The 19,183-nt window shown below is 44.4% G+C and overlaps 1 protein-coding gene across 2 annotated transcripts in view; it reads left to right on the top strand.

Annotated features, from left to right (window-relative positions):
* LRBA (LPS responsive beige-like anchor protein) overlaps positions 1 to 10,186 on the top strand; it is a 216,927-nt gene extending 206,741 nt beyond the window's left edge. The window contains exons 14-15 of one of the 2 annotated variants that reach the window (XM_021708074.1): positions 3,904 to 4,055; positions 8,886 to 10,186. In XM_021708074.1, coding sequence (XP_021563749.1) covers positions 3,904 to 4,055; positions 8,886 to 8,976 — 243 coding nt within the window. In that variant the 3' untranslated portion in view covers positions 8,977 to 10,186. The remainder of the gene's footprint in view (positions 1 to 3,903; positions 4,056 to 8,885) is intronic. The other variant, XM_021708075.1, reaches the window with a different exon arrangement.
* The last annotated feature ends 8,997 nt before the right edge of the window (positions 10,187 to 19,183 follow it).

Below are 19,183 nucleotides of genomic sequence, written 5' to 3'. Positions count from 1 at the left end.
AATTAGCTGGGCATGGTAGCACACGCCTGTAGTTCCAGCTACTCGGAAGGCTGAGGCAGAAGGATTGCCGGAGCCCAGCAGGTCGAGGCTGTGGTGGCCGGGAGCGGCCACTGCACTCTAGTCTGCAGTGACAGAATAAGACTCCAACTCAAAAAAAAATTTAAAAATTTTTAAAAATTTACCAAGAGGCTACCTTTCCAAGGTCCTTTGTTTATCGCCTCCAGACTCCTTGGTGCAGGTTAAGGTCAGATGAAGCTGGGGTGTTCCTGTCATTTTCCAGAATGGAGACTGGGGGTGCACGTGAGAGCTGGGTACAGTGAGGACACGCTGGGGCAGGAGCAGGTCACAGGGCCTCTGCCCTGAGTGTGGCTCTAGGCTAGCTCTGGGCATTTCACTCATTGTGGTTTCCAACCGCAGCAGCTTGGGTGACATCAGTTCTCCCAGTTTCCCAAGTCTAGTCTGATTACCCCCTTCTTCCCAGTGGAGCTGGGGTCAGGAAGCACTGAGGAACTAAAGCCCTCTTGTGGGTTGCGTGGGTGGAGTCAAGGCCTCCCTGCTCTGCTTCCTCGCCCAGACTTCTCCAGTCAGCAGGCACCTCCTCCTCCTGCCTCCCCGCCAGTCGCTCCACTGCATCCCCGGCCTCCACCACACGGCTTCCACCCAGACGCACTCGCATTCGGCTTTTATTTTTCCCTTCCTTCCCATAATACTTCATTTAAACCAAGTACACATCAGAGGATTTTCCTTTCCCCTTTTCTTTACAATAATAATGTTGATAATCTGTCACTTTGAGTTGCGATTATATTGTCAGCGACGCTAATAAATCTGTGAAATAATTTGAAATCCCTAGCTGACTGAAACCATTTCCGAGGCATTTCAGTGAGTACCAGAGGCTCTGGGAAGTTCCTCGAGGCGGCAGTGGGGGGCTTCTGCAGAGTGTTCTACACACGCTCTCCGCTCTGCCCTGTAGGCATCGCTTTTTCCCTCTGTAATATTTCCCACTGGATTTTAGCTTAAACAATCCGTTGCCTTCTCCCCAGCACTCCTGCACTTTATCATGCTAACTTGCAAGTGGCAACTGTGTGACTGAATGAACGCTACCTGCCCACAGCTCCAGAGACTGCCACTTGCACAGCTAACCGCCCCGGGAACCACAGGCAGGGCCTGGGGACCTCACAGAGGAGAGGCTGCGCCTGTGTAAGGAAAGGACACCATGGAAGCAAAGTAGTCATCAACTCAGACCAGAAATCACTTTCCTGTGAAATCCCAAGAACTCTGCAGGCAGGCGGCCTGGGGAAGCTCCACACTAGTCAAGGCTTCCCACCTGGTTTTATTTGAGATGCCAGCTTGTTCAGTGACATTTCAGTTAACAGCATATCGTACATAGTACATCAACTAGGCAATGTTTAGATGTCTTAATGAATAACTTAAATGTAAGCAGGCAGCCTTACAGAGCAGCAGGGTTATTTTACCCTAAGCAAAGGATAACCACCATTTTGCCCGTAGGAACTCATTTCTTTTCCTGAGGCTGTGTTTTAGGCTGTGGTTGTCCCCCAACAGACTGCTGTGGCCTGCTGGTACCCCCTTAAAAACCAGAGCAGCCTCCATGTTGTCCAGAATACTTAGAATTTCAGAGGATGAGATTAACATATCTCTGGGGCCCTCTGAAAATCTCCAGTCACAACCCACCCTGGGTACCGAGAAAGCCTATATGAGTTTGAGTGGAAGTTATGGTACCATTCGGGAAATGTACCTGGCTCTTACTGCCAGAGGAATTTGACAGGTCCTCATGCAGGAGGCCAAAAATGTTTTTTCACCTTGGGAGGCACCTGGTTCATTAAAATGTTTTTAATGCTGATGCACGTCTAGGTTTTATTTAATTCCAGACAGAAGTAGGATTAGAGATTCTTTATTAGAACAAAGAATTAAAGATTAATGATTTTAATATGTTTTAATAGAGCACTTATCCAGTAAAAAGCCTCAAGTATAAAATTCAAGTAAACCACAACCAGAAGGTTAATGGATTTTCATCAGAGAATTTTATAAGTGTAGCAAATAACTGTTTGTCCTAGCTTCACAGCAGTTCGCAGAGACCCCCTTAGAGATCACTACTTACAAAATGAATGCGACGAGGATACTGATTTGTACTCATTTTTTAAAAATCGTAATATGTTTAGTTAATGAATACTTCTTATATGTAACTGTCTTCCACACATGCGTTTTTATTTCTTAGGAGTATTTTTGTGTTCTTGAGAATAAACTATATTTAAGGGACTACTAAAAGTTGGCATTTATGTGAACAGGACTTGGATGGCTATGAAACAGTTTTTACTTTTCTATGATTTTTTTTAAATGTGTCTGAGGGAAAGCAGCTATGCTAAAACTCTGAGAACAGTGCAAATATATTTTTCGGAAGTTAGATTATTTTTCTTTCTGGTTTGCTAGCACAATCTGTACTCCCATGTTCACTCTATCTAGGTGGACATAAGATAACAGGCATTTGCAGTGACTGTTGGAACTCCCAACTCTACCCACTTAAAAAAGGACATTTGTATCTTCATAAGCTGGAAAAACAAGGCTTGGAGGGAAGGAGCAGGAGAGGTGGGGACAAGAGAATTGGTTTTGGAATAGGGAGGGACCTTTTATATCAGGAATCTGCACACTTTCTCATTAAAGGCACAGAAAGTAAATATTTTACGCTTTAGGGCTCTGTATTCTCTGTTGCAACTACTTGTGAAGTAGCAATAAGCAAATGAGTGTGACTGTGTTCCAATAAAACCGTATTTATGGGCATTCAGATTTGGAATTTCTATAATATTCACGTCATGCAAAAAATTTGTGTAACCATTAAAGATGTAAAAACAGGCTGGGCACAGTGGCTCAGGCCTATAATCCCAGCACTTTGGGAAGCTGAAGCAGGAGGATTGCTTGAGCCCAGGAGTTCAAGGCTAGGCTGGACAACATAGTGAGACCTCATCTCTAAAAAAAATTAGCCAGATGTGCACACCTGTAAGTCCCAGCTACTTAGGAGGCTGAGGGATTGCATGAGCCCAGCAGGTCAAGGCTGCACTGAGCTGTGATTGTACCACTGCACTCCAGTCTGGGTGACAGAGTGAGACCCCCAACTAAAAAAAAAAAAAAAGAAAGAAAATTGTATAGAAATAGGCGGTGGTCTACATTTGGTCCACAGGCTTTCATTTGTGGATGCCCATTTTACAGAATCAAAGCGTACATTCTAGGATTGCACCATCTGTTCAGCACTGACAGGAAAGGACAGGGGGCCACACACTAGCACTGACTAAATGACAGGCTGGGGCACTGTCAATCTTGGGGCAGGAAAATGCTGAATCTGGGGTTTAATCACTCTGGAAGTTGTGGCTATCTACCAAGTCTTACTCCCAACTGCTGTGAAAATCCAGAGCAGGTACTGAGGCTGCTGGACGCTACCCTGGGGTCTGAGACACAGGGCAGCAGGGTCTTGGAAGGGATGTGAGGTCAGCTGACACTGTCTGCCAAGTTCCAGACAAAATGGGCTGGCCTGTCCACAGTTCACCAGAAGAGTGATTAATTGGAGCCAGGAGCCTCCTCCTTGGAGTGCTGGTCCCAGTCTGTGCTCACACACCACTCCAGCAGCATGGCGTGGATTGGATGAGTTTGCCACTTCATTCCTAAAAAGGCAAAAATTCAAAAAGCAAAACCAAAACAATCGCAAGTCTTGCGTGACTGTCCACTCGATATGTGGAAAATGGCAAGTCTTCTACAGTCATGAATTCCTAAAAGTTCCTAAGGATCTGTCTCTCCTGCCCCGGCATGCAGAAGCATAGCATGGGAATGGAGCCAACACAGGGTGGGGCCAGCACTGGCTAAAATCACATCTCCACTGACCGTTACTGTGTCCCACAGGCCATCCAGCTGAGCCGAGATGGGCAGTACCTGCTCACAGGAGGAGACGGTGGGGTGGTCGTGGTCCGGCAGGTATCGGACCTCAAGAAGCTCTTTGCCTATCCAGGCTGCGATGCTGGCATCCGGGCCATGGCACTGTCCTACGACCAGAGGTAACCAGGGAATCACGGCACATTGCAGAGGGGAGTTTCTTCATGTGGGCTGATACATGTTGAGCTGGGGAGGGGGGCGCGGCTGCGCAATTTTAAAAGCCAATGAACATTTAGGTTTCCAAGAACATGTTTGAAAAAGCATGATTTTCTTTCTGATGACCTTGCCACTCTGGAACAAAATCAGAATTCTCAAGGAACAGACAGAATTTAAGTAGCAAAGTCTCCAGTGACATTGCTGTAAAGCTTTTTATATTTCTTTAAAGTACCTTTTTTTCATAAATCAAATTTTAGGAGCTATAAACATGTGTAATATGAAATGCCTTTATCTCTGCCCATGAGGATTCCACTGAGTGATAAGTATTATTTCCTAAAACCTCCCAAGTGGTAAATTTTGGGGGATAATCTTTATCTGGCATCTATTTCCTCTTAACATTTAGTTCCTATATTTTTTATCGTGGCAACATATACACAGCATTTACCATTTAAACCATTTTTCAGTGGACAATTCAGCGGCATTAAGAACATTTACGGTGTTGTGCCACCATCACCACCATCCATTTCCAGAACTTTTTTGTCATCCCAAACGCTTTACCTGTCAATGACTCCCCCTCTCCTAGCTCACTTCCATTCTACTCTGTCTTTATGAATTTGCCACTTCTAGACCCTTCTGTAAGTGGAATCATATAGCTATGTGTCCTTTTGTGCCTGGCTTATTTTACTTAGCATAATGTTCTCAAGGTTCATGCATGTTGCAGCAGGTGTCGGAATCTCATCCCTTTTTAAGGCTAAATAATCCATTGAAAGCATATACTGTCTTTTGTTTATCCATTCATCTACTGATAGACACTTGGGTTGTTTCTATCTTTTGACTGTTATAAGTAATGATGCTTTGAACATTAGCATACAGATATCTGTTCAAGTCCGTGTATACAGTCCTTTAGGGTATATACCCAGGAGTGGAGTTGCTGAGTCATATGGTAATTCTGTATTTAACTTTTTGTTGAACTGCCGGACTTTTCCACTGTGGCTGCACCATTTTGCATTACCATCAGTAATGCACAGGGTTCCAGTTTCTCCACATCCTCACCAATACTTGCAGTATTCCGGTTTTGTTTTTTTGTTCTTTGTTTAAAAAATAATAGTTGTCCTAATGAGTGTGACGTGGTCACTCAATTATGGTTTTGATTTATAGTCCTCTAAAGACTAGTGATGTCTTTTTGCTCTTCTCATAGTGTCCTTAGCTGCACAAAAGCTTCAAATTTTTATGAAACCCACTTTTTCTTCCTTTTGTTACCAGTGCTTTTGGTACCATGTCCAAGAAATCATTGCAAAATTCAAGATTACGAAGTTTTTCACCTATGCTTTCTTCTAAGAGTTTTATGGTCTTATGTTTAGGTTTTTAATCCATTTAACTTCGTTTTTATATAAAATGGTAGTCAAGGATCCAACTTCATTGTACTGCATGTGGACATCCAGTTTTCCCAGCAACATCTATTGAAAAAACTGTACTTTCCGAACCATTGAATGATCTTAACACCCTGTTGAAAGTTATTTAATTATATATGGGAAGGCTTGCTTCTAAACTCTGTATTTTATTGGTCTTTCAAATCAGGAAATGTGATACTTCCAACTATTTCTTCTTTCTCAAGATTGTTTTGGCTATTCACAGGTCCCTTGAGATTCCATATAAATTTTAGGATGGGTTGTCTAGTTCTGAAAAAAAAATTATTGGGATTTTGATAGGGATTGCATTGAATTTGTAGATTGCTTTGAGTAGCGTTGATATCTTGATATTAAGTCTTCCAGTGCATCAACATGTCATGTGTTTTCATTTATTTACGTCTTTTATTTCTTTCATTAGTGTTTTGTAGTTTTCAAAAGTAACAAGTCTTCTGCTTCCTAGGTTAAATTTATTCCCTGATATTTTATTCTTTTTGATGCTATTGTGTAAGTGGAATTGTTCTTAATTTTCTTTTTGTATTGTTAGTGTATAAAATGCAACTGATTTTTGTGTTGATTATATATCCTCCAAATTTGCTGAATTCATTTATTAGCTCTAACATTGTTTTGTGGAATCTTTAGGATTTCCTACATATAAGATCATGTCATCTATGAACAGATAATTTACTTCTCCTTTCCCATTTGGATGCCTTTTCTTTTTCTTGCCTAATTGCTCTGTCTAGGACTGTCAGTACTTCATTGAATAAAAGTGATAAGAGTGGGCATCCTTGCCATGTTCCTGATCATAGGGGGAAAACTTTTGAGTATGATGTATGCTATTCCTTATTCATAAATGCTGTTTGAGATAGTTTTCTTCTATTCCTAGTTTGATGAAAGAATGAATTTTGTCAAATGCCTTTTCAGCATCAATTGAGATGATCATGTGGGATTTTTTTGTACATTCTGTTAATGTGGTATATTATGTTGATTTTTTTTATGTTGAATCATCCTTCATGCTAGGGATAAATCCTGCTGGGTCATGGTGTATATCCTGTTAATAGGCTGATAAGTTCAGTTTGCTAGTATTTTATATTTGTATGCATTAGGAATATGATCTGTACACTCTTTTTTTGTAGTGTCTTTGTCTGGCTTTAGTGTCAGGGTAATGTTGTCTTCACTGAATGAGTTAGGATGTGTTCCTTCCTCTTTAGTTTTTTGGAAAAATTTGAGGTGGTTAGTGTTAATCTTTTTTTAAATGTTTGGTAGAATTCATCAGTGAAGGCTTCTGGCCCAGGACTTTTCTTTATTGGGAGGTTTTTGATTACTGATTCAGCTTCCTCACCTAGCTATAAGTCTAGTCAGTATTTCTATTTCTTCATGGTTCTGTTTTGATATATTGTGTGTTTCTAAGAATGTGTTCATTTCCTCTAGGATATACAATTTATTGGTATACAATCGTTCCTAATATTCTCTTATAATTCTGTTATTTTTACAAAATCAATTATGATGTCCTCACTTTCATTTCTGACTTTGGTAACTTGAATCATCATTTTTTGTCTAGCTAGAGGATTGTCAATTTTGTCAACATTTTCGAAAAACCAGCTTTCAGTTTGGTTTTTCTATTGTTTTACTATTTTATCTATCTCTGTTCTAATCATTTTTATTTTCTTCCTTCTGCTGGCTTTGGGTTTAGTCTGCTTTTCTTTGTCTAGTTCCTTAAAGTGTTATGTTAGGTTACTGTATTGAGATATTTCTTTTCTAAGGTATGTTTACAGCTATAAATTTCCCCCTTAGCATTACTTTTGCTGCATTCTGTAAGTTTTGGCAGATTGTGTTCTCATTTGTCTTAGGGTGTCTTCTAATTTTTCTTATGATGTTTTTCTTTGACCCGTTATTTAATTTCCACGTATTTGTGAATTTTCCTGTTTTCCTTGTGTTATTTTCATTCTGATCAGAAAAAGTACTTTAATCGATTTTAATCTTTCTAAATAATTAACACTTGTTTTATGGCCTAATATGTGGTTTATCCTGGAGAGTATTCCAGGTGCATTCTATTGTTCCTTGATGGATGTCCCATATATTTGTGTTAGGTCCAGTTGGCTTAGAGAATTGTTCAAGTGGTCTGTTTCCTTACTTTTCTGCCTGGGTGTTCTGCTCATTATTGAAAGTGGGGTATTGAAGTCTTCAGCTGTTATTGTAAAACTGTTTCTCCCTTCATTTCTTTTTGTGTTTGCTCCATATATCTTGGGGGTTTGATGTTTAGTGCATATGTAATTGCTATATTTTATAGTGTCCTTCTTGGTATCTTGCACAGTTTTTGACTCAAACTACATCTCAGCTCTTTTTTTGTTACTATTTACATGGAACATATTTTTCCATTCTTTCAACCTGTTTGTGTCTTTAGATCTAAAGCAAGTCTCCTGTAGACAGCGTTATTGTTGGATCATGTATCTTATCCAGTCTGCCAGTTTCTTCCTTTTGTCTGGAGAGTTTAGTCTCTTTACATATAAAGTTTAACTACTGATAAGGAAAGACTGACTTGGCCTTTTTGTTTTCTGCCTGCCTCAGTTTTCTTCTTGTTTCCTCATTACCACCTTCTTTTATGCTTTTTGTTTTGGTTTGGTTTTTTAGTGACACATTTTCAATTCCTAATTTTGATACAAGGTACCAGGAAGGATGTCAAATATGGCTTCTAAAGTCCAATCCTGGCCCAACTACTCAGGAAAAGGTCCCAGGTAACAGCTCGGCCTTAGAGCAGCTCCAAGAAAGTCTCCTCCACACTGTTCATCTCTCTCCTCATGCCACTCCTCAGGGCAGGAGAGCAGCAGCTGCAGCTCCTGTGTTTAGGGACTATCAGTGAATCGCTGTCCCCTGCTGAGAGCATGATGGACACAGAATATTCCTCTGCAGAGGAGAGACCAGCCCAAATTATGGTCGTCACACTTCTTACTCTCCACTGATTCCACACCTGTCAGACATGATATCTGTGTCACTGGAACGTGTGCTGCTTCCTCCACCAGGAATTACTTTGAGGCTGTGAGTCCTTTTGGCTCTGATGCCTCTGGAAAGGATAGGTCCTGCCAGCCCAGCACCGCCCCCCCCATAAATGACAGAGGTTTTAGCGACTCATCCTGCACATACTGGTTGTACTTGCCTTTTCAATGAAGAAACAAGCAGCGGCAGATCCTTGTGGCATGTCAGAGGCAGTACTCTGAGCTCACTCAGGGATGCATTTCTGTCATGGGAAGATACCCCTTGGTGCTCTCACACTGTAGGTTGGACAGCCATCCTCTGTGTTTACCCGGGATAGGGGGAGGGCCGTTGTTTCTTTAGTCACAGATCCCTGGGAAACACAGGTCGGTAACACCCTCCTTCTCTGTGCTTCTCCAGGTGCATCATTTCCGGCATGGCTTCAGGAAGCATTGTTCTGTTTTACAACGATTTTAACCGGTGGCATCACGAATACCAAACCCGCTACTGATGATGACAGCTGCACATTGGCCCTGTGCCCCCAGCTGGGCAGGGGAGTACCCGAGCATCGTTCTCTTAGAAATAGCGATCACATCTGAATGTAACTTAAATTTGCTCGAAGAAGCAAAATATTTTTTAAAATTGCTATTTTTGTAGACTTTGCTTGACTTTTGGGGGGGAACAGCAAAGCAGAAAACTGGCTGCTGGGTTCTGTAGTTTTAAAAAATCTATATTTTTAGTCATAATGAGAAGTCTATTTTCAGCAATTATGGAAACATACAGTGGAGCAAGTCAACCCACTTATTCTAGCTACATTATGAAAAATGTTTCCCGTTTATCTACAATCTTGAGAAATGTGATTTTAACAGTGGGGAAATGGGTTAAAATACCGGGATGGGGGATTTTATGCTGTAATTTGGGTTCTGTATTTTTCCAAACAATTGTGCTTCTTTCAGCACTGAAATTTCTGGGATCTAAGTAGGTATGTTTAAATTATGGTAAATGTAATTTAAAACATCTCAATGAATTATTTCTATCAATGTTATTCTTCGAGCATGTTTTAGACCTAGAAAAGTATGGTTTGGGAGAGGCTCTTTTATTTTGTTGTGTGGTTAATGTGAAGGATCCTAAGTTATAGCAAGTGTGAAATAGTTCCCGTTTTTTTCCTGGTCTGTTGTCTTCAGAGCACAACAGAGTGAAAGGATGGAAGTGCTCTGGGTTCACCACCTTTGTTTTTCTGTTAAACGCAAGTACCAAAGCTCACTCCTGAGGCTTGCCCGTGCCCATGCAATGAGGCACAGCCATCGCTAACGCTGCCCCCCGCCCCCCACCGGTTGAGAACAGAGGCTACCTGGTGCTGTATTAAGCAACACCCATTCTACCTTCTATTTGTTATTAAACTATCTCCACCCTCCTTTTGATTAGGAATTTGTACTAAGAAACAATGTTATTTTGGTGTTGTATAATTCTACTTTTCTAGTAGATTGCTGTGTGGAGTTCTGTGAAAAATATTTGAGAAAAGATCTGTATTGCATAAATCAGTTCTTTGTATGTTGTGAACTTTGAGTTGAAACTAACATTCTAGCTCTATTTCTCTTGCAACTTACCTGAAGTGGTCACTCTTTTTTCCTACACACTCGGCTATTCTCTAAAAGCAAAGGTTTGGAATGAACAATTCTGTTTGACAGAAAAAGCGGAATAAAATGGCATTTGTAATTGAATTGTTGGCAATATCTTTTTTGTTCCTAAAGTTTAAATAGTAATAATCATTAAGAGAAAATGCTCAACTCTAGTTCAGTCATAGTTTTTGCTCAATAACCTATAGGATGGAGTCTTTCCTGACCAAAATCAGAAAAATGGGCTTTCTCTGGCAGATATCTCCCTCTGACTGGTACTTCGACAAATGACCTAGGCCTGAATCTTACAAACAGCTAAACAAGGGACTTTAGGTATGTTCCCATCCATGATCCAACATTTTATAAACCATTAAGAAGGAAAGTAATAGACAGTAAAATGCAGGGAAGGGAAAGTACATCTTAGATTTTTTAAAAGCCCAAGTTAGAATCAGTATTGTTAAGACATCCATCCTACCCAAGGCAATCTACAGATTTAATGCAATGCCCATTAAATCACCAGCAGCATTCTTCTCAGACCTGGAAACGATAATACAGGAATTCATATGGAAACATAAATGACCACAAGAAGCCAGAACAATCCTCAGCAAAAAAACAAAGCAAGAGGCATTACGCTTTCAGACTTTAAGCTTTATTATAAAGCTACAATATTCAAAATAGCCTGGTATTGGTACAAGAACAGGCATATAGACCTATGGAACAGAATAGAGATTCCAGAAGCAAAGCATCAATTTCTCAGCCAAATCACCTTTGACAAAGCCTCCATCACCAACCACTGGGGAGAAGAGAACCTATTTAGTATAGGGCTGGGAAAACTGGCTGATCACATGCAGAAGATTAAAACAAGACCCCTACCTATCACCACACACAAAAGTCAATTCTAAATTAATCAAAGATCTAAACATAAAACCTCAAACTATAAGAACCTTAGAAAATGCAGGGGACACCCTATGGAAATTGGAACTGGCAACCAATTCCATGCCATAAGAGATAAGATAGACAAGTGGGACCTCATCAAACTGACAAGCTTCTGCAAAGCCAAAGAAATCTTTGAGAGAGCAGGGAGACAGCCCACAGAATGGGAAAAAAATATTTGCTAACAAAATATTTGTATACAAATATACAAATATTTGTATATCTGACAAAGGCCTAACATCTAGGATCTACAAGGAACTCAAACGTGCCAAAAAGAAAAAAACAGCCTCAATACAAAGTGGGCAAAAGTATGAATAGACACTTCTCAAAAGAAGATATTACAAGCAACCAACAGATACATGAAAAAATGCTCCGCCTCACTAGTCATCAAAGAAATGCAAATTAAAACCACACTGAGATACCACCTAACTCCAGTCAGGATGGCCATCATTTATAACTCAAAAAACAACAGATGCTGGAGAGGATGCAGGGAAAAGGGAATACTTCTCACTGTTGGTAGGAGTGTAAACTAGTACAACCTCTGTGGAAAACAGTGTAGCGATTCCTAAAAGATCTCAAAATTGACCTCCCATATGACCCTGCAATCCCCCCCTACTGGGAATATACCCGGAGGAACTCAAATCACTCTATGAAAAAGATGCCTCCATACGCATGTTTATTGTAGCATTATTCACAATAGCAAAAACACGGAACCAACCGTGTTGCCTATTGAAAGATTGGATTTTAAAAATGTGGTACATATACACAATGGACTATTACGCAGCCATAAAGAAGGACAAAATTATGAACTTCACAGCAACTTGGATGGACTTGGGGTCTATAATACTGAGTGATCTATCACAGAAACAGAGAACCGAGTATCACGTGTTCTCATAAGTGGACCTTGAACGACTAACACTATAAGAAAAGGATTGGCAGTAGTGGGAAACTGCCAGGGGAGAATGGGGCTGGGACTGGCAGTAGTGGGAAACTGTGGAGGGGGGCGGACACACCTCATCAACAAGGGTACCTGCACAATGAACATTTGTATGCCTAACCCTGAACTGTACCCCACATATTTAAAATAAAAAATAAAATTTTAAATGACCAAGTTAATGGTAAATTAACTGACAGAACATCCTCACTGATAGTAACTTGTGAATATTATACTTTGGGAACTTGAACAGTAGTGGAAGAAAATTAGCAATACCTAAGTCATGTACCGCATGTCTGATACTTCACCTACCCTGTCTTAACAAGCCTAAAGCAAGGGTAATAGAGCAGTTTCCTCTTGGAACCTAAAAAAGAAAAAAGAAAAAAAAACACAGTCTCTCCACTGCCTTTATTGTTTTTAAACTTTACAACTAAGGAAAATTAACTGAAACATAAGTAAAGTAATTCTTAATAAAAAAATATTGTTGGCATCAACATAAGGGCTTCCTAATGATAAGATCTAGTTAGTATATTTGTTGTGGTTTATGCAACATTCACTTATTTTATCCAATCTTAACTCCTAAAAAGAACACCCCACCATCACTTCAAATAAATGTAAACCAATTAAGGAAAAATCAAAGCAGAGGTGGTTTGGGTCTAAAATCGAACGACCCACAGCAGCAGAAGTGTGGCCGCACGTGAGGCAATGTGGCTGGATGGTCGAGAGTCTGGTCCACACACAGGAACTGAACCACCATTAGGCCTCTGGGAGAAAGCAAGAGGGCTTGAAGAACAGAGAACCTGGAAATCTGAAGCTCGTTGCTGCAGACTTGCAGACCGATCACACTCAGTGAGCGTCTTTCTCCCACTGTGGCCACGAATCAGTGGTTTATGAAGTCAACCCAAAAGAACTCTGACCCTATGATGAAACACCACACTTAAGTTCCACCTCGCACACAAAACAGGGCGAGTCCAGGTGTCCTGTGCGGGAACCACGAGCAGCACTCAGCTCAAAGAGCAGAACTGAGCCAGAGGGTCAGGAACATGACCACACACGCCTGGTGTCTCGTGTCCTCCTCTCAGGGGCATGAGATGGCAGTGGTCGTGTGAGTCAATTGCAGGGGGTGGCCAGAGAATCCCAGGATGCTGTCAGACTCACCTACTTTGTCCCCCCTTTTAGTAAATTGAATTGAACTAAAACAGCATGAGCAGTGTAGATCCACTGAGAGAGTTGGTTGGGGTTGAAATTTTCACCAGGTTCTTTGGTATTTTTTACTGGATGTTAAAATCACATGCAAACCATGGACTTGGCTTGTTCCTTCCAACTACGTCAGTCCTCCGCATTCTCCATCACTGCTAAAGAAGACAGAAGGCCAGTGATGTGAACAGGTTCCTTCTGGGTCAAGAAGCAGGAGTGTTTCCTTGAAAGAGCTGGAAGAGCCCACCACTGAGCTCGGTGGAAAAACTGCCCAGTTCCTGGTGTGTGTCGGGTTACGGGCTGGCAGCCAGCCCCACAGCCTCATGTGAAATCACATCAGGCCAAAGCGTGTTCACAAACAAAAGCAGAATGGGGCTGAAATCCCCAAGTCTGCATAAGCCACACACATGATCAAATACACCAGTGCCTCCACCCAGCTACGTGTGCCCTTCCCCAGTGGGAGGAAATCATTGTCTCCTTCAAGCAGGGCAGAAATCCTAGCAGCTACCTTCCTTTTTTGTAGCATAAAGTCTATTCACTCTTTATCCTGTGGACTTCACAACTTATCCCTGCAGGGGAAGGAGGCTGGGAAGTTTCAAGACTTCCTACTTGACTTATAAGCAGGAAGGGGAGGACCTCAAAACTGCAAAAAAGTTAGCCAAGCCAACAAACCCCATTTTTACAGTTTTCTTCTGTTTCCTCTGGGATAAGTAGAAGAATCATCTTTTGGATTTTTCTTTTAGATAAGTTTGGAAAGTTCAGTCTATGAAGACATTCCCAGGTCCTTTGTACTCATAAGAATACTATTTAAAAACCCAAAGCTGGCCGGTCACAGTGGCTCGTACCTATAATCCCAGCACTTTGGGAGGCCGAGGCAGGAGGATTGCTTGAGCTCAGGAATTTGAGACCAGCATGGGCAACATAGTGAAACCTTGTCTTCACAATATTAATAATAATAAAAACCCCAAAACTACTGTTAACAACACTGACACATCACTCCCAGCCTGGGCTGCTATGAACCAGAAATGCAGATTGCTCAGACCAGGGCATATCACATTTTTCTCTTAGTGAAACCAAGGGTGGTGTGACCCCTACGGCACGCTGTCTCCTTGGAGAGAGCCAGGCTCCTCCAGCCAGGTCAGAAGACAAACTACAAGTGTTGCTATGAATTCCAACACAAGAGCCATCATATGCCAGAAACATGAAGTGAATTATTTTTCTGTCTCCAGTTACGAATATTTTTCCTTGCCAAAACCAAGATTTGGGGAAAGCTGGGCAGGCATGTCACTTCCTCATCCTGGCAGGAAGAAGCTGGCTGCTTTGTAGCTTTGGGCTTGGGTGGTTGGAAAGACGTTTCCCAGGTCCGACTCCCACCTCAGCACCAACAGGCGTTCAAGCCTCGCGATGCGCCAGGCTCGGCCCACGGTGACGAGGCCATCCTGACCGTGCTAGAGGCTTGTGGCGCTTGGATCTGCCCAAGTGAAAGGGCCATGGTGGGCAGAGGATTGTCTCCTCAGCAAATAGGCCTTTTTCCTCCCCTCAGCCATTCAGCACTGGCAGAACTGTCCTGTTCGTCCTTTTATCACAAGACTTAAAAGCAACTTAAAACCCTTGGCCAGGATTAGCCAAGGTTTTCCTGTCGGCCTCCCTCTGGAGAGACCACTTGGACTTTGATCTAAACAGCCACAGGACTAACGCGTCGGTGCCTCTGATGACTTCGCAGCCTCCTCCCCACCCCACCCTGCCGGACGACACACGCGTCCCTCTGACCGCTGAGGGGAGCAGCCACATTCGAGGGACACCCGCCCTGGACGCCAGGAGCGGCAAGGCCAGCCAGCAAGCCTGGATGAGCCTGGCCATTCCGAATCTCCTCCTTTATTAAACGAAGATGTAACTTGGCATCTGCCGCTCAGGGCCAGGGCGTAGCGCCAAGGAGATGAGACGGAAGGCACCACAAGCAGCCATGTTTCGGGATTGTGACTGTCGAGTGCATCCAGGCATTTCCAAGAACTGCAGGATCACTCCTGACTCTGCCACTGGTCTGCTCTTACTCAGAATCTTACTCTGACTCTGCACTCAAATCTGACTCCTCATGGCCCCCAGCCGCTGACCTCGGGCTGACCGTCCAGAGCAACCGAGTCTCAGCCCCTTCTCCAGAACTGCTCTGGTATGGCCAGACGTCAAGCACACATGCCCTAGGCGTCCGGAACACCTCATGGCATCCGTGCCAAGGCCGTGCTTCCTGTGCGCCACACGTGCCAAGGCCCCCAGAACTCCAGCCTGGCTCAGCGGCCTGGTTAGTCCCACTGGTGGTCTGTCCGTGTTTCTCACAAGGCACTGTACGAGGCTGCTGGGGTCAGGCAGCCCTGAGAGTTCCTGTGACTCGGCCATCCCAGACCCTTCCCAGGGCACAGGGCTGCAGGCCAAGGCCTTGGGCAGTTGCGTGAAAATCTCAGCACTTTGCACTCGGACTTCATGCCACAGGTCTGGACCAGTGTCTTGACCTGCTTAGGTCCTTTTAAATGTGTCCATTCCATTTAAAACAGCAGATAAACATTCTTTCTACCCCATCACTCACATCATATGCAAAAAAAAAGCGGGAGGGGGTGGGGGTGGTAAAGACAGGCTGAAGCTGCGACCCGTGTGCAGAGCCACCCTGTCCTGTACAGCAACCACCAGCAACAGATGAACACTCTGCTGGTTGTATCTGAGTCTCTATCTAGGCTCATGACTTAGATGACCCCTCACCTCCAGGCTTTTGATTTATCCCTGAAAAGAACATGCACTTCTGTCGCCTGCTAATTCTGTGCAATGCCTGCACTCCTTCCAAACAGAGATGCCCCATGAATGTCAACAGCACATCAGCTTTCAAAGATTTAATACAACAATAATGTGAACTATTCCACTGATTTTTTTATCATGCCAAATGACCATTCGTTGGATATATTTCGGTATACTGGATGTTAAATATACTATAAAATTAACTTCACCTGTTCCCTGAAAAAATGTTTATCGTGAACTTAACGTGAACTTGCACGGCGTGGGTTGTGTTTCCATGGGACCGCAAGCTACGCTAGGGCGCTTTCTTTCACCTAGACCCGAGTCAGCACTCTTCCTTTCAACATGGTTCATCTGTCCTGAGCGGCCCTCACCACCTCCTAACTCACACTTCACCATGTTTTCCATGAAGATGTTGTTTGGGGGAAGTCTTGCCAAATGCCTGCAGTTCATACGTTCGACACATTTCTGCCACCGCAACCTTTGTGGGGAGAGAGAGGGAGAGAGAATAAGACACTGAGACCCCTGGCACAGCTCCGAGCTGAGCGTCACACTCCTCTCTCTCTATCCCACTCACGTGTCTCTGGACATCGGCTCCAGCTCAAGGGAACAACAAACAGCACGTGCCACTCTCTCCGTGCAGAATCTGAGGGGCCCAGCAGCCAGGTACCTGTATTCAACTTGGATTCTGGGAACAGAATTAGATCATAATAAATGTTTGCTAAGCCCGTGGGCAGATGAACACTCTGTGGTAGTATCAGAGTCTCTAGGATGCTTATTTAGATGACACCTCACCTCCAGGCCTTGATTTACCCCCAAAAGAACATACACTCCCATCTAATTCTATGAGCTTGGATATGTTCCTTAACTTCTTGGTTGGCTCCTTGACTACCATATACTTCTCTAAGTTTTTCTGGGATTTAATCATTTAAAAAGCACCTGGGCATGGTGGCTCATGTCTGCAATCCCAGCACTTTGGGAGGCAGAGGTGGGAGGACTGCTTGAGCTCAGAAGTGCAAGACCAGCCTAGGCAACACAGCGAGACCCTGTCTCTACAAAAAAAAAATCAGCCGGGTGTGGTGGTGTGAGTCCCCAGTTACTTGGAGGCTGAGGTGGCAAGATCGTCTGAGCCCAGGAGGTTGAGCCTGCCATGAACCACGACTGCGCTAGTACACTCCAGCCTGGGCTGCCAGCAGTCTACCCCACCTGGTTCATGGCATTTCCTGTCTCCATCCCATCTTCACAAAGAGGGGGGATTAGGAAGATGCCCCTTCGTCCTGGCACCAGTGACAGGAGCAGCCCAGGCCACTTACTTTCTTCTGTCTTCAGCAAATGGCTTGACCCTCACAGTTGAAGAGGAGGAGCCCAGCTTCAGGTTCTGCTGCCTGAGAGCCAGAGGCCTTGTCCGTCCCCATTCATTTTCCTCTATCTTCCTTGACGTTGGCTCTTCCCTTCCATTAAAAGTATTTCCATTGAAGGTGATGAAAGAGCTTGCGCTACAACCAGCGAGGAGACACAGCAGAGTGTTCTAGACTCCTGCGTCACACGTTTTGTGAAGTTGCCTCCTCCTGCAGCCTGTCTCTGCTCCAGCTGCGGGCCTGGGAAGCCCATCTGCACTTTGTGACCAACCTCTGGACCAGATCAGTGGTCAGCTCCAGTCCCAGAATCATCACAGCGCCTGGACCTCAGGTCGTCTCATTCCTTCCACGATTTGAACTAGAGGATCCAGAGCCCAAGCAGATGGTTTCCAGGCCGTGGGATTGGAAAGCCTGGAGGAGTTGGGGACAGAGGTAGTACCAGGGTAACTTGAGCCACAGGCAAGCTGCCAGGAACAAAGGGATGGAAACGAGGGCCTTGCAGAGAAAACTGGAGCTTGCAAGCCACTGAAAACAGCAGAGGCAAGGGAGATCGCACCACCTCAGAGAAGGACACAGAAACACAGACATGGAGGAACAGCTGCCCAGACTCCCTGTTTCCTACAAAGCCTAACCTTCCTGCTGTTGGTTCCCTAAGATCCCTCAGCGTACACCGGTAACTACTGGTTAGTCCTGAATGTCGGGTGACTCCCTGCGCATGTAATCAGACAATCTTCAACCAAGACACCTCCCCTCCCAGGCCTTCTCTTCCCCCTGTAGCCCTGAGACTTGCAAAAGCAGACACTTGCCCCTACTGAACCCTGGGCTGAGAAGGAGTGCCCTGATCATGCATGTCCTTTGCAAAACAACACAGATACCTCCGCCCACCCCCAAAGACTTTTGTTCAAGAGGGAAGAGTTTATTGCAGATTGGGTACACGTGTAAAAGGTAAAATCTAACAATGAGAATGAACTAGAGGGCCCACCCGTTTCGAAGATGAGCAGGGAAAAAACAAATACACCGATTAAGTACAAGTATTAAAAAGAGCAGGGTGTGGACAAAAAGGAAAAACTGCCAGCAGCCTTCCAGAAGGTTCACAGAGGATGTCCAAGGAGCACCTTCCCCGCCCCAGTCCTGGCTGTGCCTCCGGCAAGTTTCCTCCTCGGCGGTTTCCAGGCCCTGTTCCCTTTGCATGTGGGGGCTGCTCAGAGGCTCAGTCCCTCCTGCCGTGCTCACAGCTGGCCCACTGAGATGACACAGCCAGAGGCCACCTGCGCCTGGCCTTTCACCAAAAACCCCAAGGGCAACTTCATTAGCAGGTCCTAATACGGGTGTGGGAAGAGTCGGGGGAAACACGTAAAGCCTAGGGAAGAAGGAAACTCCTCCCGTGGTCTGTGCACAAATAAATACCCAGTGTCGTCTCAGGGGAGCCCTGCGGCCGGGCCACTGTGCCAGCATCTGGAAGCTCCTCTCAGTCTGGAATGAGGGTCCAATGACCACCTCGTCCCCTCAGGTGATCATTCCTCCTGCTCGAGTGCCAGTCTCCCCCCAGCCCCCCTCAGCCAGGGAAGGCGTCAGGTCACCTCCCACAGGGCCCCCACGAAATACAGTTCAAAGTCTTCTGTTTATAAAAGGGCGCACTCCGAATTTACTTAAATAAGGAAGAGGTGACGGCTCATCCAAAGTGTTCATAAAAATGCGCTGGATGCCAGAGAAAAGCTGCGCATTCGCCTGGCGAAGCTGTAACCTGTCCATGGAACCGCGAGCAGAGAGGATTTCAAGAGAGTCGCTCCGAGGGTGCCAGCAAAGCTGACACCGCACGTGGCACCCCTAGGAACTGGCGGGGGGCTGAGCCCCGAGCACCAGGCCGGGCCCCGGGGGCGAGGAGGCGGCCGCGGACTCCTC

The sequence above is a fragment of the Carlito syrichta genome, unplaced genomic scaffold (assembly GCF_000164805.1).
Source record: "Carlito syrichta isolate Samal-C Ts95f unplaced genomic scaffold, Tarsius_syrichta-2.0.1 Scaffold130554, whole genome shotgun sequence".
NCBI classification, from domain to species: domain Eukaryota; kingdom Metazoa; phylum Chordata; class Mammalia; order Primates; family Tarsiidae; genus Carlito; species Carlito syrichta.
The sequence above is the reverse complement of the archived record's forward strand: the minus strand, read 5'-3'. Positions and strand labels throughout refer to the sequence as shown.